The 22,280-nt window shown below is 37.5% G+C and overlaps 1 protein-coding gene across 2 annotated transcripts in view; it reads right to left on the reverse strand.

Annotated features, from left to right (window-relative positions):
- Positions 1 to 22,280, reverse strand: part of cntnap2a (contactin associated protein 2a) — a 290,692-nt gene that overhangs the window by 127,157 nt on the left and 141,255 nt on the right. For both annotated transcript variants that reach the window (XM_068304178.1, XM_068304177.1), the window contains exons 4-7: positions 11,456 to 11,603; positions 4,930 to 4,982; positions 4,435 to 4,585; positions 3,416 to 3,600 (exon numbers count right to left, since the gene is read on the reverse strand). In XM_068304178.1, coding sequence (XP_068160279.1) covers positions 3,416 to 3,600; positions 4,435 to 4,585; positions 4,930 to 4,982; positions 11,456 to 11,603 — 537 coding nt within the window. The remainder of the gene's footprint in view (positions 1 to 3,415; positions 3,601 to 4,434; positions 4,586 to 4,929; positions 4,983 to 11,455; positions 11,604 to 22,280) is intronic.

Below are 22,280 nucleotides of genomic sequence, written 5' to 3' on the forward strand. Positions count from 1 at the left end.
GCAGCACCTTCTGAGTAAAAGCTGGTCACGTTTGTTATTTGAGATTTAGTCAGGCAGTAACACCGGTGGAATCCTTTCAGTGTTCATCACAGACACATACACTTCTTTTATAGATTCCCCTAGATTCCTAAAGTCAACACTAAGTTTTGATTAACTTTTATTGTAAGCTAACACTATATTTGACAATGTTGTACATCACAGTTTAACAGATCAGCCATATAAGTGATTGCTAAAGGTCATCTGCCACACATCAATACAAACTCAAATGCATACACATACATAAACCTGTATATCTGTTCAACATTCACCGCTACACATGCTGGACTCACTGACATTATGCAAAAACAAAAGCAATTCACACCTATTATGTCTTGCAAAATCAATTTCCTACTTTAAGTATTATCATCTGAACTCCTTGTATTCCACTACAGGCTGACATTAATTATGTGAGTTGTATGGATTAGCATTATAGCATAGAGTAAAAACCAATATCTCTTTTCCTGTGTGGTGTAGATGAACTGTGCATACAGAAGTGGCTTAGCTGCAAACAGCATTGAAGAATAAAATCACAAAAGCATACATTCACAGGTAAAGAACAAAGTTTAGGAAAATAATCAGCATAATTTAGGAATATGATACATAATTAAAAATGATGGAGTCTGTCTCACAAGCCTAAAATAATCATATATTCCCGTTGGAACCAAGAACCGTTTGCGGGTGGGCAGCTCACACTATTAGATACTGTATTCTGTGCCAGACATCAGGACTGCCCAAGGGTCCTAAAGCAGAATTCACAATGTGTTTTCAACAAGTTCATGTTACAAAGTATGAGACTACCCTATGGTATGTGTATCATGAGATTTTGTTGTACTTATATTTTGAGACATGCACATGGGAGAAAGTAACACGTAGAAACAAAACTGTTCAAGTTCTATAGTTCTCGAAGTGTTAAACCCACTACTTTGCACACTTAGACACACTGTGATGTAGAATGCCTAAAACATCATTCAAGTGTGACTTTGCAAGTCTTTCTACACCTCACGTCGTGTCATCTGCTCTGTGTGAATTGATTGTTGAAGTTAAACTGTTTAGAATGAAAAAGAGAAATTTCAGAGAATTAAGCAGAGCAAAAGCTGAAATATTATTTTAGCAGGCGCTAGTCTAGTTTCTAATTTTCATGGGGAAACTATACATATATATTTGTATACTGTTACAATGCTCTCACTAGACCCTTCATTAGATTTTTTTTTATGAAGAGCTTGTGAATACACAGTATTTCCAGTTCTCTCCTCCATATCCATCTTCATTCAAAGATTAATTTACATAAACTGAAAATGGATTTTTTTGATGATTGTATCTTTTACGCTAATTATCAGTTTTCTCGTTTACGTTTGTCTTTGCATCTTTGACGCACATTTTTTGACAGGGACGCACGATCGTCAGACAGCATTTTCGTTGAATGCACTTCCATTCAACAAAAACCTTCACAATTTTTCCATTTCTCCACTTAATAGTAATTTCCAGGTTCAAAATTTATGTTTTGATCTTGAGCAACTCTCTTGCGTGACTTTCTATTCACCAGACTCACCTGCGTGATTTTGCCTTATGAAAACTGACCAAATGGCAACACAACATCTGCTCGTTTTACAGGCTGCAGTGAGAGCGAGGAGTTAGTAGGACGCCCAGAGCAAGCATAAGCGACCTACGGGGTTTATTTGTCTGTTAAAGCGCTTTGAAATGTCTGCTGATGTGATTAAGCACTATACAAATAAAGGTTGATTGATTGATTGATTGATTGATTGATTGTCACTATGCCTCTAAAACTGATGCAAAAGTTGGAGCAAAGGCAAATGACAATGAGTGCTTTCTTGCATAAAAACAATCAGAAGTTAATGAAGAAAGAGAGACAACTATTACTGAAATGTGTGTGGAGGAGACTGTCAGCTTGGTGCAGTGTCCACAGGAAAATATATGAATCAAAGGCAAAGAAAACTATTGAGGGAAAAGCAAAAGTGAAAAAAAGAACAAAGTGTATTATATCTTTCTTTATATTTAAAAATGTTTTTTAATGAATACCAGGCTTTAACATTTTGATAAAACTAATATATAATTGTACTCATTTTTTTATGTTATGATGTTGTTAATAAAAGTATTAAAATTAACAGATTCATTTTAATACTTTAGTTTTTATATTGTACTATTAGCAAGACAATCCTTGCATACACTTCTAACGTATATTGTTATATGGTATACTGTTTTTACTTTTGGGATGCATATTTGCATGTTGGGATGCACAAATTTTCTTGACATAAAATGAACTCTGATTAATTGTGCAATGTGTATTACTACAGATATCATGGAGGACTGAAAGATAACCGTTTGGCATTCATTATTTTTTTTGCCTTCTCTTTAGAATAAAATATAGTATTTCATAGAATCCTCAGAAGACAGTAGAGGTTATGGTTAGAGCAGGCTTTGTATAGAGCAGACTGGGTAAGTTATAGATCAATTTGAGTTATTTAAAAAATACACAAATTTTTTTCCCCTTAAACTAAATTATTACTAAATATTTATTGCAGGCTGTTGTGGGCATAGAAAAATGACAGGACCTGCATTTAAATTAGCTACAAGCCTTTCACTCACTGTGCTTTAGTGTTTGCCATCACAGAGTTTTTTTTCTTTTTCTGGAAAAATAATGGCAGGATTACGAGACAATGAAAACGCATCTGTTATTGCATGACCGAACCGGTTCTATTCATTTTCTGTGTTATCTATCACTGCAACTGTGGAACAGCGGAAACTATATTGTGCGAAAACTATAACCTGCAAAAAACAAATGAAAAAAACAAAACAATCCTGATGATATAGGTGATGAAAGAGACAAAGAGAGAGATTGCTTAAAAAACAAGGGTGAACAAACAGACAATCACAGCACGGCGTGAGCTCCAGTGTTGTCTCAAAGTCCGTTACCCCGTTGATATGCGTTTGCCCTTACTCCTAGCACTTGAGAGGGTTCAAATGAAAACTGACTTTGACTTTGTATTATTTTAACCAGATCAATGAAGTCAAAAAAGCTGCTTTACTCCGCCTAAAATCTCTGATCTATTACTACTGAAATGACATCTGAATAAAAGACACACTATTAACCAGAAAATCTTCCAGGGACTCCAAGTAAGCCAGGAATTTAATACATTGTTTTTTTTCAGTGAGTGATTACCATTTTTTTTAGAGTAAATGTACAGCAGAATAACAGAAATGTCAAAATTCTGTTCAGGCAATGTGAATATATTTATTCTTAAGTATCCAGTCACCTATACATCAGGACTAGGGAAAAAGAATTATCTCCTCGTAGAAACATGCAAACACATGTGTGTAAATGACAAACTTCTCACACACAGTATGCTTTGCCACTCACCTCATAGTCCAAATCGAGATGGTCAAACTCTCCATTTGTCCTGAAGTGTTGAGTGTGTCTGTCTAAAGTGAAGTTGACATTCCGACGGTAGCGCTCAATCACCACTGAGTGCCAGTGATTGTCATCCAAGAGACTGCCGGTGGTCACAGAGGTATGACCCAGGATAGAGCCGTACTGATTGCTTCCTGTAATTAACATAACATAATAATACACTACAAATCACAGACCTTGCACATCTATTCAAAGATGAGTGGAAACACCATGTGCAATGAACAGCTAACAAAGTTGTTTTTATTTTGAAACCTGAATGGAGACCTATCAACACATTTATTATTAATAAATTTGTAAACAAAATTTCCCAATGAGAAAAAAATAACTTGACATTATATCAGTAATTCATAAAAGGCAAACTGATGACACAATGGGTTTGCCCAGTGTGTTATGCACATAAGATTATTCATAACCATGGAATTTAATCCTTTTAGCACAACCTTATTTTGACAGTAACAGTAGCTTTCAATGTTATTGTCTTGAACAGTCCAACTTTCATTGTACTGGTATAGACTTAAGTTATATTCGTTGATCAGACAATTGTAGATTGCAATCCAACTAGACAGTGACCACAATTACAGTAACTTGTTGTCGTTGTTGTTATGTGGTTGTGTTCAATGTCCTTTTAATATAGTAACTACTGTTTATGTCTGTCATTGACAAGCAGGAACAAAAAGATTTTGAATTTTGATAAAACAGTTATATTAGCTATTTACCTCCAGTGAAATGCTATATCAGACAACAACATAACTGGTCAATAATAAATGATGCTCCACATGCATTTAAATTGACATGGCTGTTATTTAAAGGTTAAAGCATTACAACCTGTACCTATTTAGTTTGACAGACATGGCATACATTATGATTGCAAAATATTACAAGCATTAATGTCAAGCCTATGATGACACTGTTTTGGCATGACAGGGATCTAGGAGCACAAGCAGTTTTGCTCTCCAAGTAATGCCCACCTAAGTTTATCTGTAGCAGCAGCTTTGCCTTCCAAAGCTCTAGGGTAATGTAGTCTCCCTGTTGGCCTTCCCCATGGAGAATCACACCCTCACTCTCCGATGTCTTGAACCTCAGTGCAATCACATCCTTAATGATCTTCATCTTCTTCACCTGCACAGATGTGAACAAACATCATGACCCGCCAGCTATAACACGTTTCATTTAAAACATAAATAAACAAAAGAAAAAGGAAACTTTATTTTCAGAATATGCAAAACTTCCAGGCACCTTTCCTAGAAAATGCAAGAATTTTTTGATAATTTACATAAATATAAATTTATTTTAAACCATAATATTTTAGACTGAGTTTGACAGTAGAAGAAGAAGAAGAAAAAGAAGAAGGAGATATACTTTATTGATCCCCTTGGGGAAATTACATTTGTCACTCAGTATAGTCTTTACTTTCGAGCTTTAGTTAATGTAATGCTGAATAGATTAGAGAGACGGTCCAGTACCTTAAAACGGTATGAGATTACACCCTGTCCATCAAAGTTTATTACGCCAGCCCCTAGAAAACACAGAGAAAAATGAAAATAGTAGAACTACAGAGAGAGAAATACATGAGTGAGATGATAAGACATAGAAAAATTAGTTATTAGAAAAAAGAATTTTGGAGACCTAAGTCCAATATTCTCAACAATAAAATAGCAAATTACATTCATCCATTACAGTGTCAAGTATTTAATTTAATAAAGGCCAACAAAATCTTTGCAGTAAAAATAGAATTGCTGCAATAGAATTTGTATTTTTTACCAAATAGGACAGTCCTAGTTAAACATTTTCACATGTCACAGGTTTAAGAAATGAAAATTTTAAATTCTGTCACACTGTCACTGAATAAAAAAATCTGTGTTAATACAGCAACACTTTTACGTTCCCCTATTATTACAAGTCAAAATATGAGCTATGAAAGGACCCAATACGAAGAGAAACATTTCCATTATACACAGATCGTTCAATGTTTGTGCAAGTGGTGATGTGTGGTTGACATGTCCCTCAATTTTTCATGGGATGGTTTGGCTGTTAAAATTATGCATTGTCTTTGTTCTGACTTCAGTCCTTCCCAAATGATCCCACGCTGTGTCTCAGTGGTTAAAAAACACAGCTTTCCTTTGCTTAGATTGTTTTTTTTCCCATCACTCTTGTTCTAGTTGTAGTTTTTACTCTCACTATATACTTTCATCTTTGTCTATTATACTCCACCTCTCTACTCCTTTTTTCTTTCTTTTATCTTTAGTCTCCACTCTTTTTTCATCGCATCAGTCTGTGCGTCTTCGGGTCTCTATCCTCTCCCCTCTCATCATTGTCTTCTTCGACGTTTATAGTCATGGTGGTTGACAGTTTTCCAATTGTTTTGTGAGATATTGCAGATCTAGTGCTGTTCAGGAAAACTTTGCCTGCTCAGCTGAGTGGGAAGACAGCCCAAAATCACACAGAGCCTTTCCACCACCTGCAGATGTTGTTAGATGCATGGACCAAATGAAAAAAGAGATAGGGAGATTGACCCATAGTAGATGTTAAGACTGTTGAGACCTCCTAATGTTTGCTTAATCCTGAAGCAGATGCCAATGCATCACTGTCAAGTTACACACTGTGTAGTTGTGACAGTGCTTGGTGCGTTGACTTACAGAGAAAACATCTAAATTATAATAAAAATTGAGACAACCAGGATTTTCAAATTAGTTTGTACAATGATCAGCCACAACTGACTGCCTCTTTGCAATTCAAGTTCTATTGGGAAACATCAGATCTTGAATTTATGTGGATGCTGCTTCTAAGTACTCGCCATCTATAGACTGCTACAGACAGGGTTCATTTACCAGTAACAATGTCACCTGGAAACAGTAAACTTTTGTTGCTTTTGGTCATTCATTCGCAGGCCTGAAAAAGCAAACTTTTGGAAAAGGGGCTCCAGAGTTATTCTTGAAATGCTTACCATACTGTTGTCACGTAAACGATCATATCACAGCAGTGAAAATGACTGTGATGAAGCAGCCCCGCTTCACGCATGCTTATACATGGCTAATGTTGCAATGTCTGGGTTTTCCTGTTCTGCAGACCCTGTGTTAAAATTTCTCCAATAAAGATTTGCTTCATCACTACTGAGATATTATTCTGTGGTTTGGATTCTGAAACGATCATCACCAATCACTGTTTTGGCATGCATACACTAGTAAATCCAGCAAATTCTGCTGATCTGGGTGTACAGGGATCTTGGAAGACATTTCTGTGTGGGGCTTAAGTGCAAACCCTTGTAGAAATGGCATTCCCCCGATAGTAAAACAAATAATAAAAAACAATAAACACGAAGGAAAGTTTATTGTTTAAAACAATATTTGTGCAGTAAAAATCGTAGAATTGCTACAATACAATTTGTGTTTTTTTTAAACAAATAGGACAGTCCTAGTAAAACATTTTCACATGTCACAGGTATATGAAATGAAAATTTGAAATTCAGTCACATTGTCACTGAATAAAAACTCTGTATTAATGCAGCAAGACCTCAATTGTCCCTCAATTTTTCATGGGATGGTTTGGCGGTTAAAATTACATATTGTCTTTGCTCTGACTTCAGTCCTTCCCAGATGATCCTTTGTCTCAGTGGTTACAAAACACCTATAACCAAACAAAACTAAAATTGACTAAGAGCTTTATTATACTCTTATTTCATGAAAAGAAAACCAGGAATGCACCTGTTTTGGCCAATCACGATTAATTTTACAGCAGGTAAGTACCACGCTTGTAGTTAGGATTCCATACATACAGAATATTTTGTTTACAGTGACCATGGTCGGGACTCGCCTGTTGAGCAATGTAAATTATCAGGCGGGATTAGGGAGGAAAGAATAGAATATCCAGGAATGGAAAAAATTACAAAAAAGTATAAGGCTTTTGTGTCAATTGAGGAAAAATTAAAACTTTTACTCCCTGAATGCTAACAAGAGCTGCAATCAACTGCAAACCTCAGCCTACCTACTCATAGCTCATTATTTTTGTTTTTTGCCATTATCAGCCTTTGTTACATGATATCACAGATATGCCACCTGCATCATGTATAACTAACTAGCATCTGCCAACCTATATTTTGTTCATGGCGACCTGTGACATAAGGCAACCAACAGTAAATGAGGATGGCTGTGACCAACAAAGAAGGTCTCAAGCAGTGCGAGATTTTTAGTCTAAATGATTTTAATGCTTTCACCTAATTGGAAGTTGTATACTGGCATTTCTGACTATTATATAACAAAATAATGAAATTCATTTGAATTTCTTGGTTAATGCTCTGGCACAAATGTTAGGGATAGTTTGCCATCAAAATGACAAAATAAAGACATTATTTACTACTTATAACATTTCAGAAAACCTGGAATGAGTTTTTCTTGAGCTGATTGCTTTGCCTTGATCTGTTTTCACAGATATACATGCTACTCATAACCAAATCTTCAGTGCACACATGCAGTCCTTGGACCAGATAGCTAATGATGGTGATAGATCATTCTGAAAACAGATTTGGAATTATTGGCATAAATGGGTCACAGGTTGAAGTCAGTGATACGCCTGCATTCTTTTGAAATTTGCCATGAATGAGGGTGATTGCATTTGTGCAGAAAATTAAATTTGCACACCCAGTTCCTGCCCCTGTTTTGTCTCACATTTCCAGCTCTACTATTGCCTACCTCATCTATGAAATAATTGATTTTCTGTTGATCCTATGTTAATCAAAATGGAAATGAGCATGTAAATTCCACAGCATGGCAAAGCCCAACTACTTTACAGTCTCTAGCTCTGGCACAGACAGTGTTTCATTGTACAATCCTAGATGACACATAATGTATGGCATTACATTTAATTATCATACATTTTCAACACCCATAATTAATAACATCTACAACCAACATATTTCGTGATTATGTGGAAACATTACATCTATATTTATCTGCCTTCTTCTCCTCCTACTACTTGTCTTTTGAGTTTTCTTCTTTTATCCTATTTTCTTTTGTCGCTGCCCAACACTGTGCTTCTCTCCTCTTTCATCTTTGGCTCATGAAGCAGGAGAACATTTAGATAAAAGTTGAGTCTGAGAGAGCCAGGGAGCTGAGGAGTGAAGGATGGATAGATGAAGAGACAAATGTATGAGTTCTCATTTTATGACTGAACGCTGAAGAAAGGAGCAGTGACAGCATAATCATTGGAGAGCACTGTTGGCTTCAAAACACAGCTGACAGACAAGTCTGAGAAATGACGCACTCTGTTAGGCAAAGAGCATGGGCTTGTGTGTGTGTGTGTGTCTTCTATAAAATGCAGTTTAAAAGCATGTTCTCACCTGATTATGGATTTATTGCGTTCACTATGTGTCTCATCTGACAGATGTCAAGGTGTGGTGGACAACTGTTGCACTATATCTGTCAGAAAAAGAAAAACTCTTCTTTTGCCGAACAGTCGTGTTGTTTACTTCAATCACTGTTATTGTCAACTTGTCTGACAAGGTATCCAAGCCTAAAAGAAATTATAAATAATGAAAAAAGTAATAATAAATAATATATAGGTTCTAATTTAAAACTATAAAGGAAGCCAGAGTGAGACATGGATAATTTTAGACCCCTCGAGCTCAAGCACACCTACATTTTATCTCTTTTCGCATCCCTGAAATCACCAATAAAAAAAATTACAACACATCCAAAAAACATTGACTAAAATCTGTTCAGCCTGCTTAGGTTAGAGTTTTGTATATAAACATAATACTGAGAGAAATTCACTGCCCGCTTCCTTTAATAAAGTCAGTGTTACACACTCAAGTTGAGTACATGGTGCCATCTATGTAGCGTTCATTTTCAACATTAAAAGTGTCTCCACAGTGAAAGAATAAAAAAAAAGAATTAGTGAAAATAATTGAGCAAATTTAAAAGTGAAGAAAACTGAAACCAATAATAAGCACGTTGAGAGTTCTGACAATGTCAAATGGTATAGAATCAGAAGACAAAGACAAGGATTACATTTATTGTCGAGTCTACTTGTGGTGCCTGAGAGCCTTGGTCAAGTTGGTGTGATTCAAATTCATCGAGTCAATAAGTCAGTAGTGAAACACTGTCAAAAGTCAAACAATGCCCTTTTTGTACAGCAGTAAGAAAAGCAAAGAGAACAAAGAACTGCAATCTTATTTTCAAGAAAACCATCCTCTGAGCTTCATGATTACATAGTACAATAAAATGTAATAGCTGCACTGTTGTGCAGTGCAAAATCATTCTGCACATCTGTGGAATACTTCTCGTTATACTTTAGCAACATTTTGCTTGAGGTGTCTGTCTGAATCATATGATGCTTCGATCATTGTTTGTGTGATGGACTGTCCCCAGTGCTTCAGAGACTGAAAAAATGTTTGGTACATTTATCTTCGGATTTACTTGTTATAACTTGATCTTTATGTTGGGCTGAGCAGCTGTTGAGGTGGAAAGTAGTTAAACTCATTCTCGTTTTTTACTTCCCTGGTTGTAGCTGCTGTCGTACCTATTTACATAAAAAAAGGTGGGAGGTTCAGAGCATAAGAAAAACCGCGGAATGGAATGCTTGTCAGTGACACAACAGGACAAACCATGAATTCACTGTCAATTCATGGTAATGAATCATTACCTTTATGATGTTATTAAAAAAAAACCCCCATTACTAATGACAAAATCAGAAAATCAGAATTTAGGAATTAACTGTTGTATAGGATTTTGTTATAAATTACAGGTGTCCCTAATGAAGTGACTGCTGATTGTATATCTTGTTATACATGAAATGTTCTCAGATCAATCATGGTTATGGTTAAGGGCTGTGAGAGCTTGAAGTCATTCAGTTTTAAACAGTGACAGTGGTCATCTGCAGAGAAGCATCCATAACGGGGAAGCACAAACCTCAGCTATAAGAAAGATGGAATCATTATTATTAATAATAATGAAATAAACTGCATCCTTTCAACTGATGTCTTTTCAATTCAAGTGATTTGTGTACAAATAATTGATAAATTTTTTTGGCCCTTTATCAGATCCTGTTCAAAATATAATGGTCTGTTTTAATTTGCTCAAATCTCTGCAAGTCAGACAGACAACTCTTATTGGTAAAGGCAAATTATCCTGATCAAAGTGAGTGTAGTTGTTGGAGGGAACAGAATATAAACTTAGAGAGGGCTGGAATCCTGTGAATTTTTGTTCTCTGTATACACGTGCACATCTCTCTGTGCTTCAACCACATCTTGTCATCCTTATCATTGCTGACTTGCTTTTCTTTTGACAGAGGAAATGAAAAAATTGGAATACTATGTAGACAAAGGCGAGAGGACTGACAGGAATGCAACACATGCCCTTGCATTCACGCAGAGGCAGACACGTGCACATGCAGACATTTCCACAGTGTAATCGCATCTGTAGAATGAAAGATGTACGTGTGTCACTTCTAACAGTAATTTATGCTGAGCTTTAATTGAAAAGTGTTATCAAAATCAATTTGGCAGCCTTTAATAGGATGAGAGCAGAGTGGCTGCGAGAGTCAGTTCCCTTGATGATACATTTGTTAGAAAGCATGAGATGGTGTGTGAGTGTGTGTCTATGTGCCTGTCAGTTGATAATTGTGCTTCACATATTTCTACACATTGTGTGTGCGTCCAAGTAGGGTTTCATATCAGTTGTGATTAATTTTCATATAAAATTAGCTCAGAATTAAAAAAAAAAAATTGGAACTTGATTGGACCCGATAAACTATCATTATAGTCACTCTGCTGTTCAGAAATTACAATTTTTAAAAAAATTATTACTTTTCAATACGTAAGTGCTATAGTGCACATATTAAGGTACCTACTGAATGTGAATTTTCTAGTGTCATTTTTTTGACAATGTTTTACAAGTTACTACAGGTGTAAGTATGCGTGTGAATGTGTTAAGGCAGAAAAACACAAATACAAAAGTCATGGTTACGAGTCTGTGTGTGTTTGTTTTCTGCACTCACAGTAGGAGCAGCCATAGATTTCTATACGCAGACCAATTCTTCCTTCCTCGCTCCAGTCTAGAGGGACGAGCCTCAGGAAGCGCGCCACGATTCCCTGCTGCAGCTCGTGGCGAACTGCACTCTCTGAGTTGGAGTTCCCAGAGAAGGCCTGTGAACACAAAGACATGAAGACACAATTAAATTAAATGCATCAAAGCCACAAGCCTGGAGTCAAACAAACAGCTTTGGGACCAAGAGGAAGAGCGTTTGTTCCACTCACCACATCCTGGCCTCAAGGATCACACTCACAAAACATACAAAATAATTATGTGTCTACATATCTAATACCTGCAATAATAATACCTGACTGCAGGGGATTAGAAGGGGAAATTGCATATTGTTGTCATGAAGTACATGTTAGACAAACCCTGCTAACATTATTTCATACTGAGTCTAAAGTTCCCTAAAGATCCATGGGGCAAGCAGCTAATGCAGTTTATAGTCCCCTGCTTTATAATCTTTGGTACACATTCAGTTAGAGCAATCTCTGTCTAAGTATCAACAGTACAGTATATTATGTTACCTACTAACAAATCAAACATGAACAAAGAACAGATGGTTACTTAATTTATTTAAATCTTATTTAATTTTAGGAAAAATCTATACATGCAATATTTTATATTTAGTGCAGTGGTGTAAGGCAAAGTGCAAATTTTTTTCCAATTTTTTTCATTTGACTCAAAAATGTTTAAGTTTAGAAATCTGTTTTTCTCTACAGGAAAGTGTAGATGCCAGGAAGTAAATTCTCATTTGACATTCTTGGAATTATTGAAGGCAGTTGATTCAGTAAGGGATAGAGCTTTGTTCTAGCTCTGTCCATAAAGAAGAGGACTTGCATTCAGTTTTAGGTCTAATGTTGTGCCATTGGTTTAATGGCAGAGCTGCTTAGTTTCAAATCAGCATCTTTTTTGATTCATAAATGATTCTACTCTAGCTGTGATTCAAAGTCTCTTTTTTCTCTGAATTCTTGCACGCTCTACATATCAGTGTATGACACTGGTTTTCATCTTTTATATAAAACTCAAACAAATGAATGAACTTTTCTTGCTTGCAGCTTTAACACAAGAAAATCATTTTTGCCACTATGGTGCTTTGTAACATATATCGTTTAATCCTCACATGTCTCAGACTTTTCCTAAAATGGGTTTATGAATGACATAGGGAATAATAGTCATTGTAAGGGAAAAAACCAAAACCAAGACAACAATAATAAAGAGAAAAAAAAAACAATTATGAGGGATTATTTCAGTCCCTCATTGCTGCAAAAGCCTGGTGTCAACAGTAGCCACCACTATCGGATTGATGAGCAAAGGTTATATTGATGTCTTTGATAAGCAAGCTGCAATGTACTGAGCTAAATCATGAATTGGAACTCAAAATGGTTGAGTGCCCAGGAAGTTCTAGCAATTGGACGTCAATGAATCTTCATCCCAGGAAGAGTAGGAGACATCTGGAAAAGTGCCAGGCTTCTAGTAAATGGCAGCACTGAGGTGTGAATGTCTGTATCTCAACCTAAAACAGCCTCTCAAAGATTCATGTTCAGAATACACAATACCGGTATATGCCAATATAGCCTATAAAAGAAAGAATAAATGTGAAGTGCATGTGTGCAAAATGTAGATAATACATGGTGAAAGCAGCCATTAGTACTGCCCATGCATGTTTGTGGTTTGTGGGACTGCACTCATTTGTTCTAAAGCATAGCAGAAACCTACACACAAGCCCTTCTTTCAACTTTCTGCTTCTTATTTCCTCTATGCTCCTCTCCTCTGATCCCACTGATCAGTATCTTTCCCTCCACTTCATCCACCACATGATGAGGAGGACACACACTAATCCACTTCACCGTAGTCCTTGAACTACTTTTATGCCTGGGCTTTCCTCTCTGTAAACAAACATGCACACCATTACCAGGGTTGTCCTATGCTTTTCTTCTGTATACACATGGATTGAACAGTTGGAATGAACCAATGGAGAGAAACATCATTAATAGCCTAGCAGGCATCTAGAAGAGAACAAGACACTAGACGGCCATGTGTTACGCTAGATAAGACATGAAGTGGTTCGAGCATTGGGGGAGTAAAGCTCTGCTCAGACAGTCTGCTTTGAGCGGACTCCTGAGTGTGTAGCCTTTAAGAAATGCTATCTGCAAAGGAGGAGATGGTCAAGAGTTTACTCGATGCTCAGAGACACTGAGCATCCACAGTTTTGAGGGGGTATGGACAGAAATGCTTCCTTTTCCTCAGAGTTTTCCCTCCCTTTAAATTCACTACTACTTTCTCCAGAAGAAGTTTACTGGGAAAATGCACATCCTTTTTTTCCTAATTTTATTTTATTAAAGTCCAGTTTCACACTCACACAGCTCAACACGACTTATCACCCAGCCTTTCAGTTTGCTTTAAGTGAAGTCTCTACTGTCTTCAGGTGCAGAGGTCCAGGAAACCAGGAAGATTAAATGACTTGTTTGAAGGCACCTACTCTGTTTTCTAGTGAGTGGGCTGAAAGTCACTCGCACTATCACTTGTAATAACATGTTATTTCTACTGAAAACAGGGTTTGTCTAATTCTTTTGTTCCCATGTTTTTTTTGAGCAGCTTGTATCATCAATTTAAAGTTAATTAACACTGAGAATAGATTAGTACTGGCTTTTTTCATGCAAAGACAGATAAATTCATGCATGCTTGCTTTTTTACTAATCCAGTATTCAGTATATATATATATATATATATATATATATATATATATATATATATATATATATATATATATATATATATATATATATATATATACTGTATACATATATCCAATAATGTGGATAGCTTCGCTAAGTTCATGACCAACTCTACTCACAGTAAAACCTTCCATTTTATCAGATAAGCCATGAGTGATCGTACAACTCATGTGTATATACCCTTCACCACATGTAAATCGGTGTTGTTAAAGGAAGAGTGTGTCTTCAGAGTGAGGTTTTCAAAAGAAAGCAATGGGTGAAATGATAAAGTAGACATGTGATGAAAGATGCGACATATCATCATTAAAAGAGCGTCTATTCCGATTGCAAATGTCAATTATAATCCACTGTTTTGGCGGCACAGTGGAGGCATGGTGGCGCAGTAAGTAGTTCTGTCGCCACACAACAAGGTGGGTCCTAGTTTGTGTCCTGCTATGTGCTATTTGTATGTTCTCCCCCTGTCTGCGTGGGTTCTCTCCAGGTTCTCCAGCATCCTCCCACCTCCAAAAACATGCGCTTCAGGTTAATGGGCCATTCGAAATTGCCTGTAGGAGTGAGTGTTTGTGTGTGTGAGTGTTTATATGTCTCTGTGTAGCTCCGTAGTGCACTGGAACCGTGCCCGGAGTGTGCCCCCACCTCACTCCCTATGCCAGCTGGGATAGGCTCCAGCTCCCCGTGACCCGCGCAAGCGGATGAAGCGGGTAGGAAGATGAATGAATGAAAGAATAAATGAAAGTTTTGGAAAATCGTGAATTTACAAACTTCAATGATCTGTGTGGTGTGATGCATGCAGACTTGAGGCTATAGAGTACAATCAACTAAACACCCCTCTCGTCCCTTTCTAAATTTATAGGAGCATCTACTGAGGCTTTCAAGTGACATAAAAAATTCAAAAATGCTCTCTGGTGCCAGTGTTTGGTTTGTCAGCTCTGAGCTACTGTAGAAATGTGTTGCTGCAACATGGCAGGTTCTGTGGAGAAACTATAAATATAATATAATAACCTCATTCTAAGTTAATAGAAAAAGCATCACCTGTTTCTATTAATTATGCAATGATTAAAATAAATGCATCATATTTCAATTCAGCTTCCACCCACAAATTTACAAACTCTTCCTTAAATTTTAAACTATTTAAGAGTGATTTGTTTTATTTATCATTTATTTACAATGGGGTCATTATTTCCCCGTCCATGATTATTTTTCCTTATTATAAAGTCTGTTTTGGTATGAGCTCCATGGATGAATCATTGATCATCTTTCTGACATTTTAATGATGACTGAGGTGCTGCCCTGGTGACAGGCACATGTGATGAATTGGAGATAAGGGTACTGTAAATAGTCAAGGCATGCGTGGCATGCATGTAATGAAAGTCATACAGATGTCATTAGAGAACCACATTGATGAAACACAATTTTGTTGGATCAACTTTATCTTCTTTGTTGTTTTCATTGACTGGGTAAGTTCACATCTCTAAGACAATACATCTTGTGTTTCTACATCAATTTCTGAATAATTGTGGGAATAAAAATGAAACTTGCACATTCACCCCGAGTAACTGACAGTTATAAAACAGAACAAGAAATCTGCACAGTTTAATTAATCTGGTATATCAGGAGCCAACAGAAAAAACCTATCGTTACATTAAGTGGCAAAATAGTATTAATTTCCCTAGTTCCTGTAATTGATGATTTTTCTGCACAACATATTACTCAGAGCCTCATATTGTTACAAAAAAATGATGGCTCCTGTATATACCTTCAAAATTTTTTTTAACATAACACAAGTAAAACAGCGTTAACATCATTTGACACTCTAATTTCTCAACTGACTTCAATCCGCAGGGGCTATATTCATTCATTCATTTTCTGTCGCTTCATCCGCCGTAGCGGGTCACGGGGAGCCTATCTCAGCTGGCACAGGGCGTGAGGTGGGGGACACTCCGGGCATGACGCCAGTGTACCGCAGAGCCACACACAAAGACAAACAACCATGCACACACACACTCACTCCTACGGGCAATTTTGGGACTGGCCAATTAACCTGAAGCACATGCTTTTGGAGGTGGGAGGAAGCCGGAGCACCCAGAGAGAACCCACGCAGACACGGGGAGAGCATGCGAACTCCGCACAGAGCAGGACTTGAACCCAGACCCGCCGTGTTGTGAGGCAACAGCGCTAACCACTGCGCCCTGGGGCTATATTAAACGGATGAAATTAAAAAAACAAACCAATATCAACATTAATTTCCTTAAGCAAGACATTGCTATACAGAGCTTGAAGATGTATCCTTTCCTTCACTTAAGAGTGAATACTATTTAAGTAATGAGTTATGTCCTCTATGAAATGGGCAAAGACAAAAATCATCATTTAACATCTAGAAGGATAAAAATTGTTTGAAAACTAAATGGTACATAAGTAAATATAAAATAATCTTTAATGTACTCAAATTAACACTGCTCTGTCGAGCTGCTGGTACAATTTTCAGGTCTTCTCTTTAAGACTCACCCCTTTTTGTCCTTTTTCTGTTCATTTTTCTATTTCATCCTCTACATCCGAGGTGGACTACATGAACATTTGTCTTTTCTTATTCTGTTTCCTTCTTGTTCTTGTAGAATTTGAAGAACAAAAAGCACAAACGTGTCAGTTTGCACGCACACATGGAAACTCATGCACATACGCTCAACTGCCCACACACCATCTTGCCATTCGCACCTTTCTACAACATTAAATCCAGCCAACACTTTCTTTTTCTCATTGTCGTCAAGGTGTATGAGTGGCAAAGAGTAGGTGAGAGAAAGAAAGAAAAGGAAAGAACAAAACAATTTCTCATCTGAACCCCAAAGCTCCATTCCCCCATCACAAGTTTCCAGCTTCCTCCTTCTATTCCTGTATTGTGTTCATCCCACTGTTTGGCACTTATCTGTGCTTGGCTGAATGAACATCTCAATTCAATGTCATTACTATGCAGAGCAGAGGGCAGGACGCAGGATAGGGAAAAGAAGTGGAGGACGACGACAACGAAGACAAGGAAAATCATGCACTCTGAACACCTTGCAAAACTCTGACTAGTCAACCGTTTAATTCCCTCTCCTCAAAAGTCAAATTATTAAAACAGCAAACCAATGAGTAATTGGGAATTGTGTGGGTGTTTGTGTGTGCTTGTGTGTTGCCAGATATTTTAGTAAATGTGGAGCAATTGAAGTGCTTAGCAACAGACATTTTTGTTTAATCAAAAACTAAAGTAATTTATTTTTAAACTCCAGAACTGCAATCTTCAGTCAAATAAAAATAAGAAAATTAAATTCTCACACTTGGGAATCATTACGAGGTCCAAATAGAAAAATATTTACTCCTATTTTGTTTACTCCAGCAGGAATGTACATATTTTTTATGAATATTAAAAACTGGTCATGCTGTGTTTTAAAAGTTTAATGTTAGTAAGGAAAACCTTGAAATCCAAATAGTTTAGGGCTGTCATAATATTAGCAGTCCATGAGATCAATGCAGGAAAGTCAATGATGGGAAAATCAAATTTGACAGGAAAAATAACAAGGCGAGACAGTGTGAGTCTCCCTGTGAGCTTATTGGTCATGCAAACATGATGGTGTAAAGCTTCAACCCAAAGCTGAGTCCCAATTAAATTTCCAGTTCTTTTAATTTGCTGGGTGTGGCTATGCTTTTTGACAATTTTGCACAGTGTGTTTAATTCTTTAGATGAGTAAAACCTCTCTAGGGCCACTTGATTGATTCTTAACTACTTAGACTATGCATACAAACAGAAGTGTTGATATTTTTGTGAAAATGGAAATGCTGCACATTATCAGAGCTGGTAGATCTGGTGACGTAGACTCCTGAGTGTGAGGTGGTGCAGCTAATTAGAGATTAATTCAGAAATGAAAAGTTTATTCCCTGATAAATCAAGTGAATTTTTAATATTCATTAGCCCATTTTGTACAGGTAACATTCACAATGGTTAAAAATCAGTACCAGTATTTATTTGAAAGGAATGTGAAAGGAATCCGAAGCCTCTCTCATGTAGAGGCCTGTCCAAATTATAGGCTGGTTGAATCCAGTGATTAAAGCAAATAAAAGCCCAGGCATTTAACTGAAGGTCTCAGATAAGTTTGTATAGATTTTTGCAGTGTGACTGCAGTGTGAAAAGGGAGGTAGAGTGTGTGTGTGTGTGTGTGTGTGTGTGTGTGTGTGTGTGTGTGTGTGTGTGTGTGTGTGTGTGTGTGTGTCTGTGTGTGTGTGTGTGTGTGTGTGTGTGTGTGTGTGTGTGTGTGTGTGTGTGTGTGTGTGTGTGTGTGTGTGTGTGTGTGGTCTGTTTTGACAGCCAGACACAGGCATTTTCACAGAACAGATCTCCAGATACTGACAAACAACAAGTGGAAGATATTTTCTGGGGTTTGCTTGTTGCTACTGGGCCGTTTTTTTAGACCAGGGCAGAGTGCCATTGAGTATGTTTGTGTGTGTGTGTGTGTGTGTGTGTGTGTGTGTGTGTGTGTGTGTGTGTGTGTGTGTGTGTGTGTGTGTGTGTGTGTGTGTGTGTGTGTGTGTGTGTTTTCCTATAACTGAGGCAAGGGAAATCAGTCAGGCCTGGTCTGGTCCTTTGTTTTTATCGACAAGTACACTGGACAAAACAGAAGGACCACAGAGAAATGTGTGTTTCTGTGGACGCCTGTGGATGGCTTTGTGCCAAAGCAAACAGCAAATAGAAAACTGTAGTAATACTAAATTCATGCTATCAATCTTTAATCTGTTGCAAGACACAGGGAATTACATTAAACTGATACAATGTAGACATAGAGAGAGAGAGAGATGAACCACTTTACAATTTTAAAAATTAAAATCAAATTCAGGGAGTGGAGTTGAAGCTACCAATGAGTTAGCTCTATTCTTCATCTGCCATCTTTCCAACAGAGTATAACAGGTTACAGATTCGAAAGGCAGGAAATGTAGCACCGCTGCTGGGTTGGTCAGTGTTTGTCGGGTTATCTCCCAATTAGAAAATTACAGCACTCAGGAGCATACTTTATTGAAAAAAATCTCAGCTAAACAGTTATTCAAAATTTGCACCAGGGGTGGAGACTGCTACCAAGCCTGGCTGCAGGGAGAAACTAAGTTGGAGTCATGATCTACAGCTCCAGACAAGCTGGAATAGGAACTTTATTGTTTGGTCTTCCTTTCCAATGTATTCTGAAAGTATTATCCTAAAATATGTTTTTTCATCCGACTGCAAATTTGAGCCATGCTTATTGTGCAATGTTCTTAATGTGGTTTGTCGTGCTTTAATGTGTTTTCCTTTGGCTAATTTCTAACATCCCCTATATTAGCCTGCAATGTCTCAGACAGAACCTCCTTACTTGGTTCACAAGAAAGGTGCTTTCACTCTCCTTTATTCTACGAGTTTGCACATTAGAACACTGGAGTGCTGCTGTTCAATTCAGTCTGCATTAGCTGCTCACTGGTGCTGAAAGAAGATCCCCAACAGCAACAATCTCAGTCTCTGTTTCACATACTGTACATTATTACCTGCAAAATCGAACCGCTAGCAGGACATTTCATGCAAATAATTTTCCACATGTTTCCATTTTGGTTAATAATTACTAGGGATGAGCGAGTACGCCACTATCTGTATGTGTATCTGTATCTGTGTCTGTAGTCGGAAAGGGTGGGGCTTAAACCAAAAGTGGGTTATATTTATTGTTTATTTTAAAACTATTTACAGAACAGCCTCAAAATTCAGATTCAAATCAATGTTTTTGATCACAAAAGTAAGAGAACTTTTTACAGAACAAGATTTTCTGAACTCAGAACATGATGTGCATTAATGAATACAATTTATACAATATGAAATAATGAAATATAAAGTATGCATGAACAAGAATTGTCATACTCAACACAACTTTGTAATTTTTTTACTTTTATTTTTATGATCACTTTCAATTATTTATTTATTTTTACCACTTAATTTTCTTGCCATCTTTTTTCACACAAAGTTAAACGTTGTTGATTAAGGTGTGTGTGCGTGTGTTTGTTTGTGTGTCTGTTTGTGCATGTGTGTGTGACTGAGTGACTCTGAGAGGGAGAGATTGAGAGAAAGAGACAGAGAGAATGTGTGGCGTGTGCGCTTGTGTGTGTGTGTGTGTGTGTGTGTGTGTGTGTGTGTGTGTGTGTGTGTGTGTGTGTGTGTGTTATGTAACAGTTAAAATATCTGTACTGTATATAAATGATTATTTTGAACTGAAGTGAGAAAGTGTTACACTAAAAACAAGCAGGTAAAAAGAAAAAACAAACGAATGGAGTGGAGGCGGTGACCGATGCAACACGAGCAGTTTTCAGCTCTATCTGGTCAAATGCACAGGTACGTGCAACAAAAGAAAACATGAAAACAAGTTCACCAAGTAACCTTAAATAGACTGAAATCGAGACAAGCTGAAGAAAACCTAAGAAGAACACAGTAAGCTACAGTGAAGATCTGCAGAGAGATCAGTCAATGTCTGTGAGAGTGGGCCAGCGACAGCGCTGGCTGCAGTGATGTGTGTCTGTAGGGAGGGGCAGGCGCTGTGTGTTACTGGCCAATGACAGAGTGGGACCACAGTCAGTTCTGAGGATTTTCCTTCAGCTCTGCCAGATGGGATAGGCTCCAGCTCCCCGTGACACACGGAAGCGGTCAGGAAAATGAATGAATGAATGAATGAGCACGAGAGTTTTAGTCTTATCATGCTCGTACTTGTCAAAAATGCATTATCTGTACAGGATACTTGTCTGAAAGGAGTACCCAGCTAAACCCTAATAATCACCCACTGGGAAATCAAAAGAAATAATAAACTGTGAAAATACACAAAAAATGTTATCACAACATTTTCAGTATCTCCCCCTGAAACATTAAATGACACACGCACACACACAGTGAAAGAGTGAGACAAAGTGAGAGAGAGAATGAGAGAGAGAAACAGGTTTTAAGAGGCCATTACTCAGGCTGTGAACATTTGGCACCTCCTCTCCTCTCGGCTCACCAGGGAGCTACACTGATCGAGGGAAGGCCGCCTCCCTGGCTCCGCTATACAACCTCACACACCACATGGAGTAGGCACACACCCCGTTTGAGTGTGTGCAGACTTCGTCACCACACCACAAACCCACCATAATTCAGAGTATGTGTGTTTTGACACGGTTGTTGTGGGGGCGACCACTTTCACATGCTCTCGCATTTCAATTCCTTTCGTTTTTCACCACCTACACCCTCAGAGCTTTGACATTAGTTGTAAATGTTGTAAGAATCTTTTGAAAAGAGTCAAATTTTATTCAGTAAATTGAATCGAATGCCACTCATCAGCAACTGTTTCGCTGGCCAAATCAGAAGTGCTTATTAGGACACCAACTGTGCATTGCTGATGTGAAATTAAATGCTTTCATTGATCTTTCAAAGATCTGTGAATTTGAGAAAACATTTCCAAGGAAAAAATGGGCAAGAATAAAACTAAAAATATTTGTTTTTGATGGACTGCCTCACAACTGAACAGTTATTGGACAATAAAGCCTCTCGCCGAGTCATGTTAACCACTGTCACACATGTACAATGATGATCATGTTCTTCACTGCTGTTAAAACTTCATAGCAAGCTGTACCATAGGAGACTGCCGTGACCCACCGGGAAGTTTCCTCCTCTCTATCTATTTCAATTCATCATCTTCCTCATCCCCACTCAGCACTTTTTAATTTCCATACGACTCTTATCTGTAATGAAGTGAAGTGACATTAAAAACGTTTGAGCGCTATGAAGTTATTGAAGTGGATCAAGATTCAGAGCTGAAAGTTGGAGGAGACTTCTTATCAGTACAGACCAAGAAAAGACAGAAGAGTCACACCAATGACTGCGAGCAATGCATCCCTCAGTGGTCTGATTAGTGTGAGTCAAACATTTGGGATTTGGATGTAATAATTAATTTACAAATGGCAAATGGCAGCTCTAGTTATTGTGCGTGAATATGTATGCTTTTTGATTTCCTCTTTTGCCAGTTTATGTGCTGGGTCAAAACGGGTCAG

This window comes from Antennarius striatus, chromosome 20 (assembly GCF_040054535.1).
Source record: "Antennarius striatus isolate MH-2024 chromosome 20, ASM4005453v1, whole genome shotgun sequence".
Lineage (NCBI taxonomy): Eukaryota > Metazoa > Chordata > Actinopteri > Lophiiformes > Antennariidae > Antennarius > Antennarius striatus.